This window comes from Ctenocephalides felis, unplaced genomic scaffold, assembly GCF_003426905.1.
Source record: "Ctenocephalides felis isolate EL2017-DRISC unplaced genomic scaffold, ASM342690v1 CF-g0.4_SCAFFOLD_03571, whole genome shotgun sequence".
Taxonomy (NCBI): Eukaryota; Metazoa; Arthropoda; class Insecta; order Siphonaptera; family Pulicidae; genus Ctenocephalides; species Ctenocephalides felis.
In genome coordinates this window covers 65,017,865-65,037,593 of record NW_020539725.1, presented here as the reverse complement: position 1 = coordinate 65,037,593, position 19,729 = coordinate 65,017,865, and the positions used below count along the sequence as shown (strand labels likewise).

Sequence of the window (19,729 nt, the reverse complement as noted above, 5' to 3'; positions counted from 1 at the left end):
GGTGCAAACGATTTTAATGCTGTTTTTAAGTATATTTGGGGCGCTGATTTCAAAATGACATTGGTTTTTTTCTATGAGCTTTAGTTTTCAAGATACGATATATATGATATATTTACGATATTAGGTGCGCAACTAAGTTCTCGCTGTTTTTCGATGAAAAGTAACTTTATTATAAAAAAATGCATCAATTGAGTTCGATACAGTTCTCCAGTGATGGTTTCACTCGGTTTCAACAGCTCATAACAAATAACACCGACCTGGTCCACCATATGTAGAGCATAACTTCGCAGTGATATTCGGCCAAACCGAGATTTTCTCGTCTTTGGATTGCTGTAATGTATTCATTTTTATCACCTGTCACGATGTGATGAAGAACCTCTTCTTTTCTCGCGCTGGAGCAGTTGTTTACAGGCGAAAAAATGACGCTCGACGTCTCTTGGCTTCAACTCACAAGAAACCGAAGTTTCTTGCTTCTCTAAATCATCCCCGACGCATGCTATAGCTTGGAAATGATTTGATGGGTAACTCCTAATTCTAAAGCAAGATCTTTTTGAGTTTGGCACGAATCCTCTTCGAACTTCAAGGCCTTCAATTTAGCGTTTTTGAAGGTTTGGCCTTCTTTCAGAGGGTGGTCGTCAACATTAAAATCACCATTTTTGAAGCGACAAAACCCTTCACGGCATGTTGTTTCGCTCAGAGCAACATTTCTGTAGGTCTCGATGCACTTAAATCCCGTTTTTTTTGAAAAGAAGACGAAAATCAACACTCCTCGCAAATAACGATTGTTTGGCATAAAATGGACATATTCACTTTACCAGAAGTATTAATGCAAAAACGAAATCAATTATGTGTCGCAGCAGCAGTTTGTTTACTTACTCTAAGCTTGCTTCAAGACGTTTTGGATTTGTCAAAATCGACCAACCCTTACTGATAGAGCCATATACTGACAAACAGCGAGAACTTAGTTGCGCACCTAATATAAGGAACGAAAGTACAAAAGAGTAATACAATTCCGAATGTTATTTTAATGAGATATGACTACTCGTACATACAAACTTACAAGACCCATTCGGCTTAGTTGGGACATTAGTTGACACTGTGAAAAGTTCTTTTCCGTGACGACCTCGAATGGACCTGGTTTCGGCAACTTCTTTGTATCTCAAAACTAGAGCTGATACAAAAAAATGGTTTGCAGATTTGAAATCAGCGCAAAAAATACTATAAGAATCAGCTCTAACATTTGAGGCACCAAAAAAAAACTTTTTTGTTGGCCTGTGTAATCAAAGTGAATGATATATAAAAAGGGACTCAACTCACAAAAAAAATATCAAAATTTTACAAAATATCATTTAATTGTGACACACAGAGAGAAACGTAAATAGATAATAAAGGAGCTAGAAGGAGAGAGAGCGAGTAAGAGAGAAAGATCCTGTCACGATGTTTGTCCTGAATGTACTCCTAAACTGCTGAACCGATTTTAATTTTTTTTATCTTACCGGATGCGTTTACATCTAACTTAGGTAGTAGGCCATAATAAAAATCTCAGTTCTTATTAGAAATATCACAATTTTACGAATTTTATTTAATTTTGACAGAGAGATAGATAGATAAAGATTGATAAAGATATAGAGAGTATAAAAACCTAAACTTTCAAAAAAATGTTACAAATAATTTTGTTCCAGAAGTTTAAAAATGTTATATACAGTTCTTTAGGCTATTTAATAATTTATTTAATGATGTGTAAAATTTTTAAATCTTATTCAATAAATTATTTTTAAAATAACGCAAAATTTAAAAATAGTACACTAAAACTACATATGTGGCTAAACTAGTACTGGCGTATAAAATACTAAACTTTCAAGAATTTTTTACAAATAATTTTGTTCTGGAAGGTAAAAATTATTATATACAGATTCATAGGAATTTTAATTAGCTGTACATTGATATATAATAAACTAAATGTTATTGAATAAACTATTAACAAAATAACGCAAAATATAAACAAAGTAAACTAAGTAAGGTATAGCTATATATGGTAAGGTTTGTACTGGTGTTCAAGATCCTAAATTTTCAAGAATATTTCTCAAATAATTTTGTTCCAAAAATTCTAAAATGATATATACAGTTATTTAGACTATTTAATAAGCTATTTAATGATGAATAATAGTCTATATGTTGTTGAATAAATTATTATGAAAGTAACGTAAAATATGAACAAAGTACACTATAACTACATATATGGTAAAGTTAATACTGGTGTATAAAATCCCTGAGTAAGATAGAGAGTGTAGAGTCCTTTTTCATTAATATATTTATTTAATTTGCTCATCAATGGAGTCCTTTTTCTAAATTTATCTAATTTGCTCGTCAGTAGAGTCCCTTTGTTTAAATTTTTAAGATTAAAGATGTAAAGGAAAAAATATAGAGAGAGAAAGAGATACAAAGATCGTGTCACAATGTTTGCTCTGAATGTACTCCTAAACTGCTGGACCGATTTTAATTTTTTTTATCTTAGGTTATAGGTTATATTAAAAATTTTGGTTTCTATTAGTTTTTTTTTTCTTTTTCAGTTGCTTTGCAGAGCAATATGCTGAACGACAGAGCCGGTTATCTGCAACTTCTTCAACAGAGAGAGGAAGAGAACAGGCTTGAAGTCAAAAGACTTACCGATGAAATTAGGCTGCTGAAATTGAAAATTTTGCAACTCAGTGGACCTCAAGGTTTGTACCTATTCTTATTAGTAAATTTAGTACTTAGTATCAGAATTTAGATCTCCAAAAAATTCCCAACACAATTTGTACAATTATTACGATTTTACTCTGAGTTTCATTTTGAATACTAGTTTCCTATCTAATAACCACAATGATCTGTGGTTAAAACAAACGGACGGGATTAACCGCATCAGTGGATAAAGTGAAATATTTGCCAGATTTAGGATTTGTGGTTTCACCAAAAACCTTTTCCTTTTGATTACAAAATGCGGTACAACACGATTTGGTCGATAATTAAAATACATTTGGTAAAATACTAAAATATTGTGAAATAAATAAATATGATAAAGGACTCTACTAACGAGCAAAATAGAAAAATAAATCTGAAAATGAACTCTACTGACCAGCAAATTAAATCAGTGGATAAAGTGAAATATTTGCCAGATTTAGGATTTGTGGTTTCACCAAAAACCTTTTCCTTTTGATTACAAAATGCGGTACAACACGATTTGGTCGATAATTAAAATACATTTGGTAAAATACTAAAATATTGTGAAATAAATAATTATGATAAAAGGACTCTACTAACGAGCAAAATAGAAAAATAAATCTGAAAATGAACTCTACTGACCAGCAAATTAAATAAAAACAAACGGACTCTACTGACGAGCAAATTAGATGAATTTAGGCAAAAGGGACTCTACTGGCAGTCAAAATAAATATTTAAAAAGGCTTTAGATCAAAATAAATATTAAAAGGAACTCTACTGACGAGCAAATTAAACAAATGAACATGAAAAAGTGACTCTACTGTCGAGCAAATTAGATGAATTTTGATAAAAGGGACTCTACTGACGAGCAAATTAAAATAAGTTGCAAAAGTGGGACTCTACTGACGAGCAAACTAGAAAAAAAATACCAAAAATAAAATTACAAAAAGGACTTGACTGACAAAAAACTAAAAATAAAACTACAAAAAGAGACTCTACTGACGAGTAAAATAGATAACTCGGAGAAAAGGGACTCTACTGACGAGTAAAAGAAATGAAAAATATGTAAAGGGACTCTACTGACGAGCAAAGTAGATAAATTTAGGGAAAAGGGACTTTACTGACGAGCAAATTAGATAATTTAGAAAAAGAAACTCTCCTGACGAGAAATTTAATTAAATTTAGAGAAAAGGGATTCTACTGACGAGCAAAATAAATAAATTAATATAAATAGGGACTCTACTGACGATCAAAATGAATAAAAGAGTATAAAAAAAATCTGACGAGAAAAATTAATTAATAAATATGTAAAAGACCTCTACTAACAAGCAAATTAGATAAATCTAGATAAAAACAAACTCTACTGACGAGCAAACCGAATGGTCAATATTTCTAGGGACTTTTGAATAAATTAATTTATGATTTACATTTAATTTGATTTAATTTTTTTTTTTGTTTATTTTGTGACCTTGTATGCAAGTGCATTAGTCATACACATTTTATACGTCAACTTTGCAATTTTAATCATATAATTTATATAATTTTAATTATATAATTATATAGCCCACCATATGTTCTTTTTTTATTTGAAATCACAATTTGTAGCCGAAATATTACATTAGTCATAAATAAAAAAAATCATAGTTCAAAAAATTATGTATTTTTGGCCAATTAAAACAGGCACAAATATATTCTAGTGTATAACAAAAAATGCAATTTGTTCAAATGATAATATAAATTATTGGATAAAATATAATTAATTGTGTTGCCATCTAACGGCGTGCTTTTACAAATAACCAAAATCTGATAGGAGAGCTTTTGACCCGCCGTTTTGAGCTTTTAATTTTATTCTTTATTATTATGTGAAATATAGTTGTTAATAATAATATAAAGCAATTATTATATTTTTGGGAAATTTATAAAAATTTTGTGAAATGTAAAATGATGTTGACATTCAGAAATTTGACAAATGAAAACGAACAAGATCGTTATAGTCGAAAATTACTTTAATTTTCCTAAGGAATCCTAAAAATCACTCTAATATCACAATTACTGAGTCCTTTCTTTTGATAGCCAATAAATATTTCAAACAACCCCTATCCAACTATCCGAATAAATTGAAAAATTCAAAACTCCGTAGCAATCTGTTGCGTTCGTACTTTATGCATTTTCCATAACAATACACCATCCATGTAGTAGGAAATAATTAATTCTTTGCTTTTGTATGGGCACAATAGTAAATAGTACTAGGAGCAGGAGTTTGGAGCAGGAGAGATCTATATATTATTTTACTGGGGTTATTTGTCCTATTCCACTGTAAAATCTAGTTTACGACTGTTGTAAAATCGAGAATTCATGATTCATTAATTTACTGCAGAGGGATAGTAAACAGAACTTAGTCGGGGAGCTGAAGAGATTGAGGAATACATATTTATTTATTTATTTTAGTTATCAAGTAGAGTCCATTTTATCTAAATTTATTTATTTTACTCGTCAGTAGAGTCCCTTTTTATATGTATATATGGTTAAGTAGTACTGATGTATAAAACTCAAACTTTAAGCATTTAAACTTTTTAAGGAACTTTAAAATTTTTAAGGATTATTTACAAATAATTTTGTTCCAAAAGTTTAAAAATGTTGTACACAGTTCTTTGGGCGATTTAATAAGGTATTTAATGATGTCTAATAGTTTATATGTTGTTGAATAAATTATTAATAAAATTTGGCAAAATATAAACAAAGTACCCCAAACAAACTATAGATGAATATAAAGCTAAGTTAGTACTGGTGTATAAAATCCCAGATTTTTAAGAATTTTTTTACAAATAATTTTGTTCCAAAAAACTAAAAATATTGTATACAGTTCTTTAGGCTGTTTAATAAACTAGTTAATAATGTATAATAGTTTATATGTTGTTGAATGAATTAGTATAGAAATAACACAAAATTTAAACATAGTACACTAAGACTATATATGTGGCTGAGTTAGTACAGGTGTTAAAGATATCAAATTTTCAAGAATTTTTTACAAATAATTTTGTTCCCGAAGTTTAAAAATGTTGTATACAGTTTTTTGCGCTATTTATTAAGCTATTGAATGATGTATAGTAGTTTATAGGTTGTTGAATAAATTATACACAAATAAACGCAAGATATGAACATATACACTAAGACTATATACTCGTATATGATAAAGTTAGTAGTGGTGTATAAAAGCCCTAAATTTTCAAGAAGTTTCTACAAATAATTTTTTGTTCCAAAAGTTTAAAAATGTTGTATACAGTTCTTTAGGCTATTTAATAAGCTATTTAATGATGTATAATAATTTATGTGTTGTTTAATAAATTATTATTAAAATAACGCAAAATATGAACAAAGTACACTGAAACTATATATATTGTAAAGTTAGTACTGGTGTTCAAAGTCACAAATTTTTCAAGTATTTTTTAGAAATAATTTTATTCCAAACGTTTAAAAATGTTGTATACTGTCGTTTAGGGTATTTAATAAGGTATTTAATGATGTATAATAGTTTATATGTTGTTTAATAAATTATTATTAAAATAATGCAAAATATGAACAAAGTACACAAAAACTATATTTTTTGTATTTAATAAGCTATTAAATGATGTATAATAATTTATGTGTTGTTGAATAAATTATACACAAAAAGACGCAAAATCTAAACAAAGTACATAAACAAATAGAGAAACTTAAATAGATTTTTTTACTAAATTAAATTAACCAGCGAGATTTTCAGTTTATATTTTTTGTAGGCCTCCAAAAAAATGCCTTCACCAAAAACTAATTGTTTCTACGTACAAGCTTATTTTGTGAATTATTCAACTCGGATGCTCCGTTTTCTCGAAAACGGTATTTTTTATCAATTTTTGCAATTTTGCTCTGTATCTCCTAAATGGGTGATACTCACGCCTTTCCCAAAAACTAACCATTAGAATCAATCAAATCGGTTGATCCGTGCGCCCGAAATCGTGGACATAAAATTGTATCCACACATACGCACACACACACATCATAAATCGGTAAATAAAATATTGTTTTACCGAACCTTAGACTTCGAATTTCTACAAATTGCACAAGTCCAAGGTTTTAGTCCTTCCACCTATCGGGTCGTCATTAATTTTCTCGTTACCGTAGATTTTTCCTCGTCAGCATTTTCACCTTTTTTACACCTTTACTCTTTTACCTTATTTTAGTCCTCCCTTTGCTTTTTCTGATAATTATCGTCGGAAATTTACGATTTCATTACGGTGCTCCCGCCGGCCGGATCTTTTGTTCGGCGGACTCGATAAAAACTTATTTATTGCGTTTACGTCCGCACGGAATTCTCAAAAAAATGAAAAAAAAAACGATTTTTTGCGGTTAAAATAGCCATAGTTCTCCAGATTTTTTTATTTCACGTATAATGAGGAGATATGTCCGTGCGGAATAAATTTAGAATAAAAATCTAGGAATTAATTGCTGCAGGTAGTAAAGAATGATTTTTTGGCGCGGAACGGAGACGTGGTTGATATAGAATTTAAATTTTGAGGTGATTTTTTGGCGGGGAATTGGCACATTCTCAGACGTAAATGCTATAGCATTTATTTTTAAAGTTTATTTTATATAACCTTTCGTTTTTGCAGTTATTACACTAATCAAAGTGATAACTAACTGATACTTTGTTCGTGTTGTCTCATTTTTTCTTGTAACATGAGTAAGCAAATCGCGAAAATAGAAGCGCAGTACTTGACTTGTAGATGCTATAGCATTCATCTAGTATTCAACAATTCGATGACAGACAATCTGACTATCCTCGAAGGATGTTTTATAAAATTTTGGAAATCTCACCAATTTAAAAATAAAATGACTGTCAATGTTTGTACCTTTGTTTAGAACTTCATACACCAGTAATAATTTTACCATATAGTTGATTTGGTGTACTTTGTTTATATTTTGCCAAATTTTGTTGATAATGTATTTAACAACATATAAACTATTATACATATTATACAATTCAATAGCGTTCAAAATACATTTTTGAACCTTTAGAACAAAATTGTGATAAAAATATAAGTCATGCATGGCAATCATTAATCAGGTTTATGGAATTATGAATTACTAAATTTTCGTCGAACTACCATTGTTACCGCTTTATAAATACATATATTTATTCAATGATTATAAACATTTTAATCACAATTATTATGTCGCAAATTATTGCCAAGGCTGCAAATCTTCGAGACAAACTATCTCGAACCAAATAATATTAATCAAATGTAACAACATCTTTTATATATTTTTCAATCAAGTAAAAATGCTCTCTATACTTACTCGACTGGGTTCTTGTCGTGCCATTAGATCATTTTAATGTCAAAAACTTTAAAATTTTGTATCAATAATTTGTTTTACTTAGTTACTAGATGATAAGACAAATTGAAAAACAAATATAGTTACAGTAATAATGGGATGATTAATTAATAATGCATTCAGATTGTATACACCAGTACTAACAGAGCTGCATATACAGTGTACTTTGTTTATATTTTGCCAATTTTTTTTAATAATTTATTCAACAACATATACACTAATATACATAATTAATTAGCTTATTAAATAGCCTAAACATCTGTATACAACATTTTTGAACTTTTGGAACAAAATTATTTATAATTTTTTTTGAAATTTAGGATTGTATACACCAGTACTAACATATTTATACATAATTAATTTAGTGTGCTTTTTTCATATTTTGCCAAATTTTGTTGATAATTTATTCAACAACCTATAAACCTTTATACATCATTTAAAAGCTTATTAAATAGTCTAGATAACTGTATACAACATTTTTAAGCTTTTGGAACAAAATTATTTACAAAACTGTTCTGAAAATTGATCAATTTATACATCAGGACTTTTTGTTACTCACTTCTTATAGATTACTCATGTATTGAGAATCTTGTGCAAATTGCCTCAAGGCAAAATGCCACTTACACCTAATTATATATATATATATATACATATATATATATATATATATCATACTGTATACATTTTTTTTTGTCCAATTTCAGGAATTAATCACCAAGAACAGCAACAGAGCATCAACGTGTCAACGCCTCCAGTTACTGGTGCCAATACACTTCTAGGAGGTAACAAATACGAAACAAATAAGAAACAGTAAAAAATTATTATGTAATAATAAATCTATTTTACTGTTTTCACCAGATTGTACAGCCTTTGTCAGAAAACAAATAAGCAACGCCGAAATCTTCCACGGAATGCCCTTAAACAACGAGTACGAGCTCATGCCCTACAGTCACTTTACCTTCTCCAGAGTTTACCCAGTTGATTTGGGTTTGGGTAAAAGGGTTGTCGAAAAACCAATTGGGTATAAAAGGAAAGATCTTTTGGAAGCCCTCAATAGAGCCTTGGATAGTCTGAACAGGAACCTGACTTTAGCAGGCGTTCAGGAAAAGGTCAAATACACTTTGGATGACTTCCTAGAAGGTAAGGGTTGATAGTTCTAAAATTTTGATGTTTTGAGTATGAGCTACAATTTTTATTATAGCCTATAACCTAAGTTAGATATAAATGCACCAGGTGAACAAATAAAATTTAAAATCAGTTCAGTGGTTTAGGTGTACATCCAGGACGTCACGACACGATCAAGTTTTCATCCAAAATTCTATTACTCTTTTCTCCAGGTGTATACAGGACAGAACCAACAACAGGTACCCAGTACGAACTCTACTTCAAAACCAAAATCAGCAAACCATCAAACAATCACCAAATCAGCAGCAATCAGCAGCAGGAGACCAGTGTTGTCAATTCTATTGCTGGTCAACAAATTACAACAGTTGTTCACCATACTGGAGGTCATACCAAGGTGACCTTGATGAGACCTTTTGCACCTTTGCAAGCCTTAGGATCTGTAAAACTTGCTGGCCCTAAGGAGAAGGAAATGATACATGTGATACTGCCTTTGAGTGGACGAATTTCCACCTTTCAGGTAATAAAAGATCGAAATTTCGTCACAAATTGAATTGTGACTAAGTTATAGTGCAGTAAACGGAGTGGAAAAAAGGGTATAACATCTGAATTTTCTTACATTGCTCCAATTTGCATGAAATATTGGAAATAGGTTCATCTTAAGCTCAAGTTTAAAAGTGAAAACAATTTGGGTTGCGACTCCTTAATGAATAAGTGGACATTGAGCCGTTTTATCTCTAGAAAACGTTTTTAATATTAAAGGATGTAATTGAAAAATATTTTTTAATACATTTACCTTGCAATAAAATCATTTTCAACCCTGTGAATACGCTAAAACCCTTCAAACAACCTCTAAATTGAATAAAAACACCAAAAAATTAATTTCGGTATGATATAATAAGAATTACTTGTAAAGTAAATAATATTTTATGTTTTCTATCTTGATTATAAAATTTTTAACCCTTTTTAGGCCCTTAAAAACAACCCCTTGATGAAAAATTGTTTGAAAAAATTATTTTGAAATTGAAAGAAAAAAATGAATAATGAAGTGATAAAGAGTTTATCATCTAACTTTGTTTTTGTATATCACATCTAAACGTCTTCATATTTATACACTAGGTTGTAACTTAGACTGTGAATTCTAAACTATCTAAATATCTAAACATATTTGTACTAGGTTGTAACTTAGACTGCGCCCATACAGACTGCTTTTTTCATTCTTTTCAATAAAAATAAGAAAATTATTCTTACAGTCACATTCTAACAATCTAAACGCACTTGCAAATATATTTGTACTAAGGTGTAACTTAGACTGTGCCTATACGGCCTGTTTTTTTTTTCATTTTTTCATCTTTTTTTTTTAATTTCCACAAAATTGATAAAATGCTCCCTTAAAGTTACAATCTAAACGCACTTGCAAATATATTTGTACCATGTTGTAACTTAGACTGTGACTTAAAGCTTTTCTTAATTTTTTTGAAAATTTGCACAAAATTGAAAAAGTGCTCCGTTAAAGTCACAATCTAAACCTTCTTGCAAATGTATTTGTACTAGGTCGTAACTTAGACTGCGTCTTACGCTTTTCTTAATTTTTTTTGAAAATTTGCACAAAATTGGAAAAATGCTACGTTAAAGTCACATTCTAAACCCTCTTGTGAATATATTTGTACCATGTTGTAACTTAGATTGTGCCTTAATAGTTTTCTTCATTTGTTTTCTGATAATTTGCACAAAATTAAAAAAGTTCTCTGTAAAGTCACAATCTAAACGCACTTGCAAATATATTTGTACTAAGCTGTAACTTAGACTGTGCCTTAAGTTTTCTTAATTTTTTTGATAACTTTCTCAAAATTGAAAAAGTAAAGTCACATTCTAAACCTTCTTGCAAATATATTTGTTTTAGGTCGTTACTTAGACTGTGACTCAACGCTTTTCTTAATTTTTTTTGAAAATTAGCATTAAATTGGAAAAATGCTCCTTTGAAGTCGCAATCTAAAACACCGATTTATCAAGATTTTTATTGACATTATTTTGTTCATTCACATGATTTTTGTTAAAATGTTTCCTTTAGGAGATATTTGCAAAAAACGAAGGAAATCGCCAAAAATATATAAATTTTTAGTAATCAGTAAATTGAAAAGCATTAGTAAGAGACATTTTTTTCTTATAATTAGTTCTTTTATCGATTTCTGATTGAGGAGTGTCATCCCTCTCGGGGACTCAAAATTATTTTCTTATGAACTTTTGAACTTGAGGGTAAGATGAAATCTAATTCCAAAATTTCATGCAATTCGGAGCACAGTAAAAAAATTCAGGCCCAAAACGCTCCGTTTGCTGCACTATTAGGTTTTCTGATCAAAACATGTGTCCTTTTCCATTTTAGGGTTTTATGGATAAGTTTGCAAAAATAGCACTAAAACACGACAGGAGAGTCCAGTTATCAGTTGTCTACTTCGGTGAAACCGGTTTATCAGATGCAAGAAGAATCATGGCTCGTGTTTTGAGTGCCAGAAATAGTGGAGCCACAACTGGTAAACCAATTTCTTTAAGGGGCTCAACTAGTGTGAATTTTTAAAAAATCGAATTTTTAATTTTTCCATATTTCGATAGGCTACCTTCAAAAATAACATACCAAAATCTTGAATATTTTTTGAGTTACAGCCATTTGAAGAGTATATTTATAGTATATAGTAGGAAATGCAATACCAATAGAAAATTTCAATACCGGTATTTCGGTAATTTTTCATTTTAAAACCGGAATACCGGTAAATTACCGATATTTTTATTATCATAAACAAACGTAAACAAAATTTAAAGTTACTAGTACAAATATAAAAAAAAATATATACAACTACAACTATATTCAACTAAATAATAAAAACAATAAAATAAAACAATTAGTTTATTTTTTTAAATAATAATTTAACAAAAGTATATCCAATATAATTAATTCATTATCACTATCGAGTATATTGAGTTCTTTTCACCAAAAACAAACTTATGAGTAAAAAAGACCAAAAACTCATAAAAGATCATATTACATTATGATAATAAACTGTATTGTCTGTATCCGACGTATTAAATTAGCATATTCTCCAATATTTTAAAAAAATAATTTTTCTACACTAATTTAAGATCGGATACTTTGTCGAGATAAATAATAAGTTACTATAATTGTTGAGTATTGTTATTTAAAACAATGTGATGCTTCTATAGTATTTTGAAACTTCGAAACGATTTCGAAAAATAATGTTTTATAATTGTAATAAGAAGCAAAAATATTTAGTAATTATAATTATTATGTATAAAGTTAGAAAAGAATAAAAATTACGCAGGGGTAATCTGTATGATATAAAATATTTTGGCGCAAAAAACCGTTACATTTTCACATTAGATGAAACAAACATCATTATCTGTCAGTCCAATTCTATTTATTGTAACACAATATGAAGCCCTTAGTAAAGAAATAAAAATTCAGTTTAACGACGAGTTGAGATAATATTTGATATTTGTTTATCTTATAGAATCAGTTGAAGATTTGTTCCGAGAAATTTAAACTTTAGTGTATTATGTATCAAATAGCGCTTATGTAAAAATACCGAAAATACCGGTATTCGGTATACCGGAATACCGGTATTCGGTATACCGGAATACCGGTATTGCAATCCCTAGTATATAGTATAACGATCATTTAATCATTAACGCGTTTTTCTCGAAACAGTATTTTTCGAATTTGCTGCAGCGATTACCCAAAAACAAATAATCCGATCACTATCAAATTTTTTTACATGTTCTATATATAGTTCTCCGTAAAATAAACTATCGATTTTTTTATCGGTTTAAAAATTGTATTTTGGCAGTACAAAAACGACCAAAATTTTGTGTGAAATTCGACTTTTCTTAAAAAACGCCGTCATTTGGTCAATTTCTGATTTTTTTTCTTTATCGTAGTTCATTTTACAGCCAATATTATCTAGTTTAACGATTTTTTTTTTTTAAATTTCATCCGCGTAAAAGGCCGGAATCACTGCAGCAGTGAAGGGCGTTTTTTTGTCGCGCCGTTGGAGATCGACGATAACTTGAAAAATATTTAATTTTTTTCTTCAAAAATTTTACTATGTATTCTTAAAATATGTATAATTATATTCCTAAAATTTTGAAATGATTGATTAAGTAGTTGTTTTAATATAAATTCCCAAAAATCACCTTTTGTTAGGCGGTTACACTAGTTGTGCCTCTTAACCCATAAATACTTTTATTTGATTCTTTTACCATTTTTTTCAGCCAATTTAAGGCTTTTGGCCCTAAACGAGACCTTCAATCGTGGCAAAGGCTTGAGGGTAGGTGCTGAAAGACCTTGGGACACTAATTCTTATGATGGTAAAGATGCAAATGAAGATGTTACCAAGGGCAAAGAAAGGGAGGATATTTTGCTGTTTATGTGTGATGTGGATGTTGTTTTTAGTGCCAGATTTTTGGACAGGTGTCGGTGGAATACTAAACCTGGGGAAAAGGTATAGAGAAAAAAAGCAATGTTTTTTTCTATCCAAATTTGTTCACTCTTTCTTTCTTCTACATCTTATCTAATTCAAATTCTATTCAATTTTAACTCAACATTTTAAATTCTGTCAATACCAAGGTTCGATCTAAGAATCGCTGGCTCTGTTTTATATATAGTTACGTAATTCTTGTTATATTTTACTCATTATTTAGTTATCCTAGATATACTCAGGGCCGGTCCTTGAAATTTAGCATTTTATACACCAATGACTAACTTAGTCATATATAGTTTATTTAGTGTACTTTGATTATATTGTGCCAAATTTAGTTCATACTTTATTCAACAACATATACACCATTAAACATCATTAAATAGCTTATTAAATAGCCTAAACGACTGTATACAACATTTTCAAATATTTGGAACAAAATTATTCGTCAAAAATCTTTGAAAGTTCAGGATTGTATACATCAGTACTAACTTTACCATATATGTATATCTAGATTATTTAGTGTACTTTGTTCATATTTTGCCAAATTTTGTTCATACTTTATTCAACAACCTATAAAATATTATACATCACTTAAAAGCTTATCAAATACACTAAACGACTGTCTACAACATTTTAAAACTTTTGGAACAAAATTATTCGTCAAAATTCCTTGATAGTTTAGAATTGTATACACCAGTACTAACTTACCCATGTACAAATATAGTTCATTTCGCGTACTTTTTTCAATTTTTTCCAAATTTTGTTTATAATTTATTCAACAACGTATGCACCATTATACATCATTAAAAGCTTATTAAATAGCCTAAACGACGGTATACAACATTTTTAAACTTTTGGAACAAAATCATCTGTAAAAAATCTTTGAATGTTCACGATTGTATACACCAGTGCTAACTCAGCCATATGAATATATAACTTATTTAGTGTACTTTTTTCAAATTTTGCCAAATTTTGTTCATACTTTATTCAACAACATATACATAATTATACATAATTAAATAGCTTATAAAATAGCCTAGAAAACTGTATACAACATTTTAAAACTTTTGGAACAAATTATTTGTAAACAATCCTTGAAAGTTCAGGATTGTATACATCAGTGCTAACTTAGCCATATACGAAATTAGCCATATCGTACATATATAGTTAATTTAGTGTACTCTTTTCAATTTTTTCCAAATTTTGCTCATATTTTATTCAACAACAAATACACCATTATACATCATTAAATTGCTTATTAAATAGCCTAAAAAACAGTATACAACATTTTCAAACTTTTGGAACAAAATTATTCGTCAAAAATCCTTGATAGTTTAGAATTGTATACACCAGTACTGACTTAGCCATATGAATATATAACTTATTTAGTGTACTTTTTTCATACTTTGCCAAATTTTGTTTATAATTTATTCAACAACATATAAACTATTATACATCATTTAAAAGATATATTATCCAGTAGTGCTTTCTTTATAAAATCCTCACTTTCTAATTTAAAATGTATTAAATTTTAACTCAACATTTCAAATTTGATGTCAGTGCCAAGAATCGATCCCAGAATCGCTGGCTCTGTTTTATAAATACGTATTCCATTTTATACTTTACTCATAATATGGTTATCTTAGGTTTATTATCCAGTAGTACTTTCTTTATACAATCCCTACTCTTCAATTCAGATTTTTTTTAAATTTTGACTCAACACTTCAAATCAGATGTCAGTGCCAAGGTTCGATCCCAGAATTGCTGGCTCCGTTTTATAAATACGTATTCTGTTTTATAATTTACTCATAACATAGTTATCCTAGGTTTATTATCCAGTAGTACTTTTTTGACACAATCACCATTCTCCAATATAAAATATATTTAATTTGAACTCAACATTTCAAAATCGGTCAGTGCCAAGATTCGACCTGAGAATCGTTGGCTCTATTTTATAGTTAGGTATTTTATGTTATGTTTCACTCATTATTTAGTAATCCTAGATATAAGTATATGTATATTTACATTTACATTTATATTTATATTTATATTTATATTTATATTTATATTTATATTTATATTTATATTATTCAAGATAAATATAAGGTTGTCAAATATCTCCCTTCCTCTTTTTTGTATTATAAACCAAGAACAAAAAAGCGGAAGGGAGATATTTGACAACCTATGTTATTAATTTTAACTCAACACTTCAAATCAGATGTCAATACCAAGGTTCGACCTGAGAATCGCTGGCTCTGTTTCTGAGTTACGTAATTCAAGTTATATTCTACAATTAACTTATTTATCCTAGGTTTATTATCCAGTAGTGTTTTCCTTATACAACCCTCACGTGGTCTACACCCTCCAAGGAAAAGAAGTGCCCCCAGAAACAGACCAACTTTTAATTAGCAGAGATACTGGATTTTGGAGGGATTTTGGATATGGAATGACGTGCCAATATCGGTAAATGATAATAAACAACAAACGTAATCCGTGCAAAATATTAAAATATTTTTTTTAGGTCTGATTTCCTTGCTGTCCGTGGTTTCGATGAAGAAATTGTTGGTTGGGGCGGTGAAGACGTCATGTTGTATCGAAAATATGTTCGATCGAGTGCCCATAAGGTTATTAGAGCTACTGACCCTGGGATTTTCCATATTTGGCATCCAAAAGTAAGATATTTATGATATCTTTTTATATATAAAAATGGAGCTCTCGATAAAATGATCCGCTAAAACTCGAAAACGCCTAAACCGATTTGGCCAGTCTTATTTTCGAAAAATTCGTTCTAATCAGTAGGTTGTCGGAAAGGTGAGATATTGTTTCAAAATCGCGTAGATACTTTACATTTTTAATTTTAACATTTTTGTAGAAGCGTAATTTAAATGAAACAATGGACGGTGGCTAATACGTCAAATGTCAAACGTTTTTGACAGATGATCTTCAATTACGTTTAATAGGATGTTTTACGTGAATATTATTTAATTATGATTAAATCGTATCAAGTAGTTTTGTTTGTAGTTTCATTTATACACAAAAACGTTATTAAACGGATCGCAGGTGTTACTAGAGACTCAAAATATTAACTTTTTTGAAATGTTAATATGAAAGTGCACTTTTTGGCATATTTTTCTCAAACACGGTGTTCTGAAAGATTTCATTTGTATAATTATATACTCATTGGTATGTATAAAACATTTTCTAGGTTATATTATTTTTATTTATGTTATTTAAATTCAGAACCTAAATTTGGTATCGATTAAATGGACATTTTACCGAATAACATTTTCCCAGTTATAATTTTCCAGATTTTATCGAAAGATAGATAGTAATATATGAAGGTCCGGGGTTAAAAGGTACACCACCGATGTGTCAAAAACCAGTAAAGTTAAGCATTGTTTAACAACAATATTTGAAAGTAGAGGGAAAAAGATGTATAACCAGCTATAACTTTGATTCTCATGACTTTGCTATCGGGAGATAAACGGTGATCTTTGAAAATCCATAAGAAAAGTATTTTCTTCCGTTGGTAGTTTTTTAGCATTAGTTAAAAATGTAATTATTTTGTAAAATACCCTTAAAATTTATATAAGACATTAAACCTGTTTGCCACCTGGCCTGGAAAAGGTCTAGATAACAAATTTTTGAAACACATCACAAAAGCACATTTCTACTATGATGAAGTAGCTGGCAGTTTTACTGGACGTAGTCAGATAATTGTTTGTTTGATATGTGTCATTTGTTGTGATATAATTGTTTTGGTTTTCACAATATAGTTTATATTTGCTCAAAGTCAAATTGGATCTTTGTGCCTCGCCCTGCTCTACATATATACTTTTTATTAAATTTACTTTAATTCATCGAATGTTACTTGAAACTTTTCAAAAAGCAGATCAAAGAAGAAATACTTAATTCATTTTCTATTTCTCCTCGCAGAAATTTGAAAATTTTGTATAAGCTCAGTGGTATTTTTTACAATTATACACAAAATCCAGAATCGAAAAAGAATCTGAAAAAATCTTGAAACGTAATCAATAAGTCGAAACACCAAAAATGACTTGGATTGAATGAATTATACCCTGTTTTCTATAGAAATTTATATAAAACTTGCAGTTTGATTGTATTGACAAAATATATACAAACTAATAATAGGGTTTATTGTTTTTATAATAATACCCCATTGTATATAGCATTGAAACAACGCATCCTTATACTTTACTTAGCAAAACAATGTTTGCCGGGTCAACTAGTATATATATATATATATATATATATATATATATCAATTAAATGTACTGACTTTTATTATTTTTTTAGGTTTGTGATAACAGTCTATCAGTCGACCAATACAGGGCTTGTATAAGGTCTAGGGCCCTAAATGAGGCTTCTCATGCCCAATTAGGTTTCCTGGCCTTTAGGGATGAAGTTCAAGCAAGGGCCAAAAGGAGAAAGGAAGAAGGGAAGGATCAAAACACCAAATTTAAGGAAAAAACTAAAGATCAAAATTTTGTAAAGACTTGATCGTCGGACGATCATAAGGTAAGTTGATGATTTTTTTATTGTTGCATGATGATGTTTTATTTTTGTTGTTTATATGAATTATTGTTTAATGATTCGGTTTTTGGCTGATTTGCTTATTTTAAGTTTGCACGACGTTTCAAGTCTTTCTGAATCCATTGTGATCAAATTTGGAAAAAGTATGTACTCGTATTAGTATATAAGTTTTCGTCGATGTTTTCCCCAAAGCCTCTAATATTTTGAAATGCTTGTTAAGATCGTAGAAAAAATAATTAAAACATTATGAAAATTTGTATATTAAACAAATAGTGAACGAGCTTGTATTGCATTTGCTAATTTTTTTTTTTAGTTTTGTGCTATTTTTTATTATGCTGATAGAAAAATTTGTATGTGCTTTTTGCTTTAGAAGAATTTTGTTGCATTATTTTTATTTTTTGGTAAGTAGAACTAGATAAATGAAGTGATAAAGGGTTCGTCATTTAACCTTGTTTTTTTTTTCAATTTGCCAAGTCACAATCTAAACGCCCTTGCAAATATATTTGTACCAGGTTGTAACTCAGACCGTGCCTACACCGGCTGTTTTTTTTTTTCAATAATTTTAACAGAATTGGAAAAGTGCTCCGTATAGTCACATTCTAAACGCCTTCGCAAATAAATTTGTACTAAGTTGTAACTCAGACTGTGCCTAGACTGGTTCTTTATTCATTTTTCTTATTTTTTTTATCATTTGCACAAAATTGAAAAACTGCTCCGATGAAGTCACAGTCTAAACGCCCATTCAAACGAGTCATAAATTCGTCCATTCTACACGTCCTTGCATATATATTTGTACCAGGTTCTAACTTAGACTGTGTCTAGACAGACAGGCTCTTTTTTCGATTTTTGTCTTCAATAACTTTCACAAAATTTGTAAAATTGCTTCGTTAAATTTTTGTATCTTCAATAATTTTCTTAAAATTGGAAAAGTGCTCCGTTAAAGTTACAATCTAAACGCCCAAGCAAACATATTTGTACCAGGTTGTCATTCAGACTGTGCCTGGACAGGCTGTTTTATTTCATTTTTTCATCATTTTTTTTTTGTAAATTCCACACAATTGGAAAATTGCTCCGTAAAGTCACAATCTGAACGTACTTGCAAATATATTTGTACTAGGTTGTAACTTAGACTGTACCTAACTCGCCAGCTTTTTCATTTTTTTCAAAATTTTCACAATATTGGAAAAATGCTTCGTACAGTCAATGATTCGCTTATATATTAGTTAAAAGTTATTACTTATTGTTAGACTGGTAATTTTTTTAATAATTGTTCAGTGTCTACTTTAAAACGATTTTAACCCTTTCCACTCGGATACCGCCGCTTTTGCGAGAAAATACGTATTAATCTCGGAATTCGCGAATGGAAAGGGTTTAGAAAAATTTAAGTTTTTGCATGGTCAGCCAAGAATGCCATTTGAATGAAATCATTTCACGTTATTAACCAAAAGGATTGTTTGAAGAAATTTAGGTAACTTTTTTTAAAAAAAAAG

At 29.5% G+C, this 19,729-nt stretch overlaps 1 protein-coding gene across 1 annotated transcript in view; it reads left to right on the top strand.

Moving 5' to 3' along the window:
• LOC113384842 (chondroitin sulfate N-acetylgalactosaminyltransferase 1) overlaps positions 1-18,208 on the top strand; it is a gene marked incomplete in the record, with an annotated part of 146,245 nt that extends 128,037 nt beyond the window's left edge. The window contains 9 exon segments of the mRNA XM_026622611.1: positions 2,571-2,720; positions 8,775-8,852; positions 8,929-9,210; positions 9,408-9,712; positions 11,576-11,723; positions 13,477-13,706; positions 15,997-16,148; positions 16,207-16,357; positions 18,003-18,208. Coding sequence (XP_026478396.1) covers positions 2,571-2,720; positions 8,775-8,852; positions 8,929-9,210; positions 9,408-9,712; positions 11,576-11,723; positions 13,477-13,706; positions 15,997-16,148; positions 16,207-16,357; positions 18,003-18,206 — 1,700 coding nt within the window.
• Between the last annotated feature and the right edge of the window lie 1,521 nt (positions 18,209-19,729).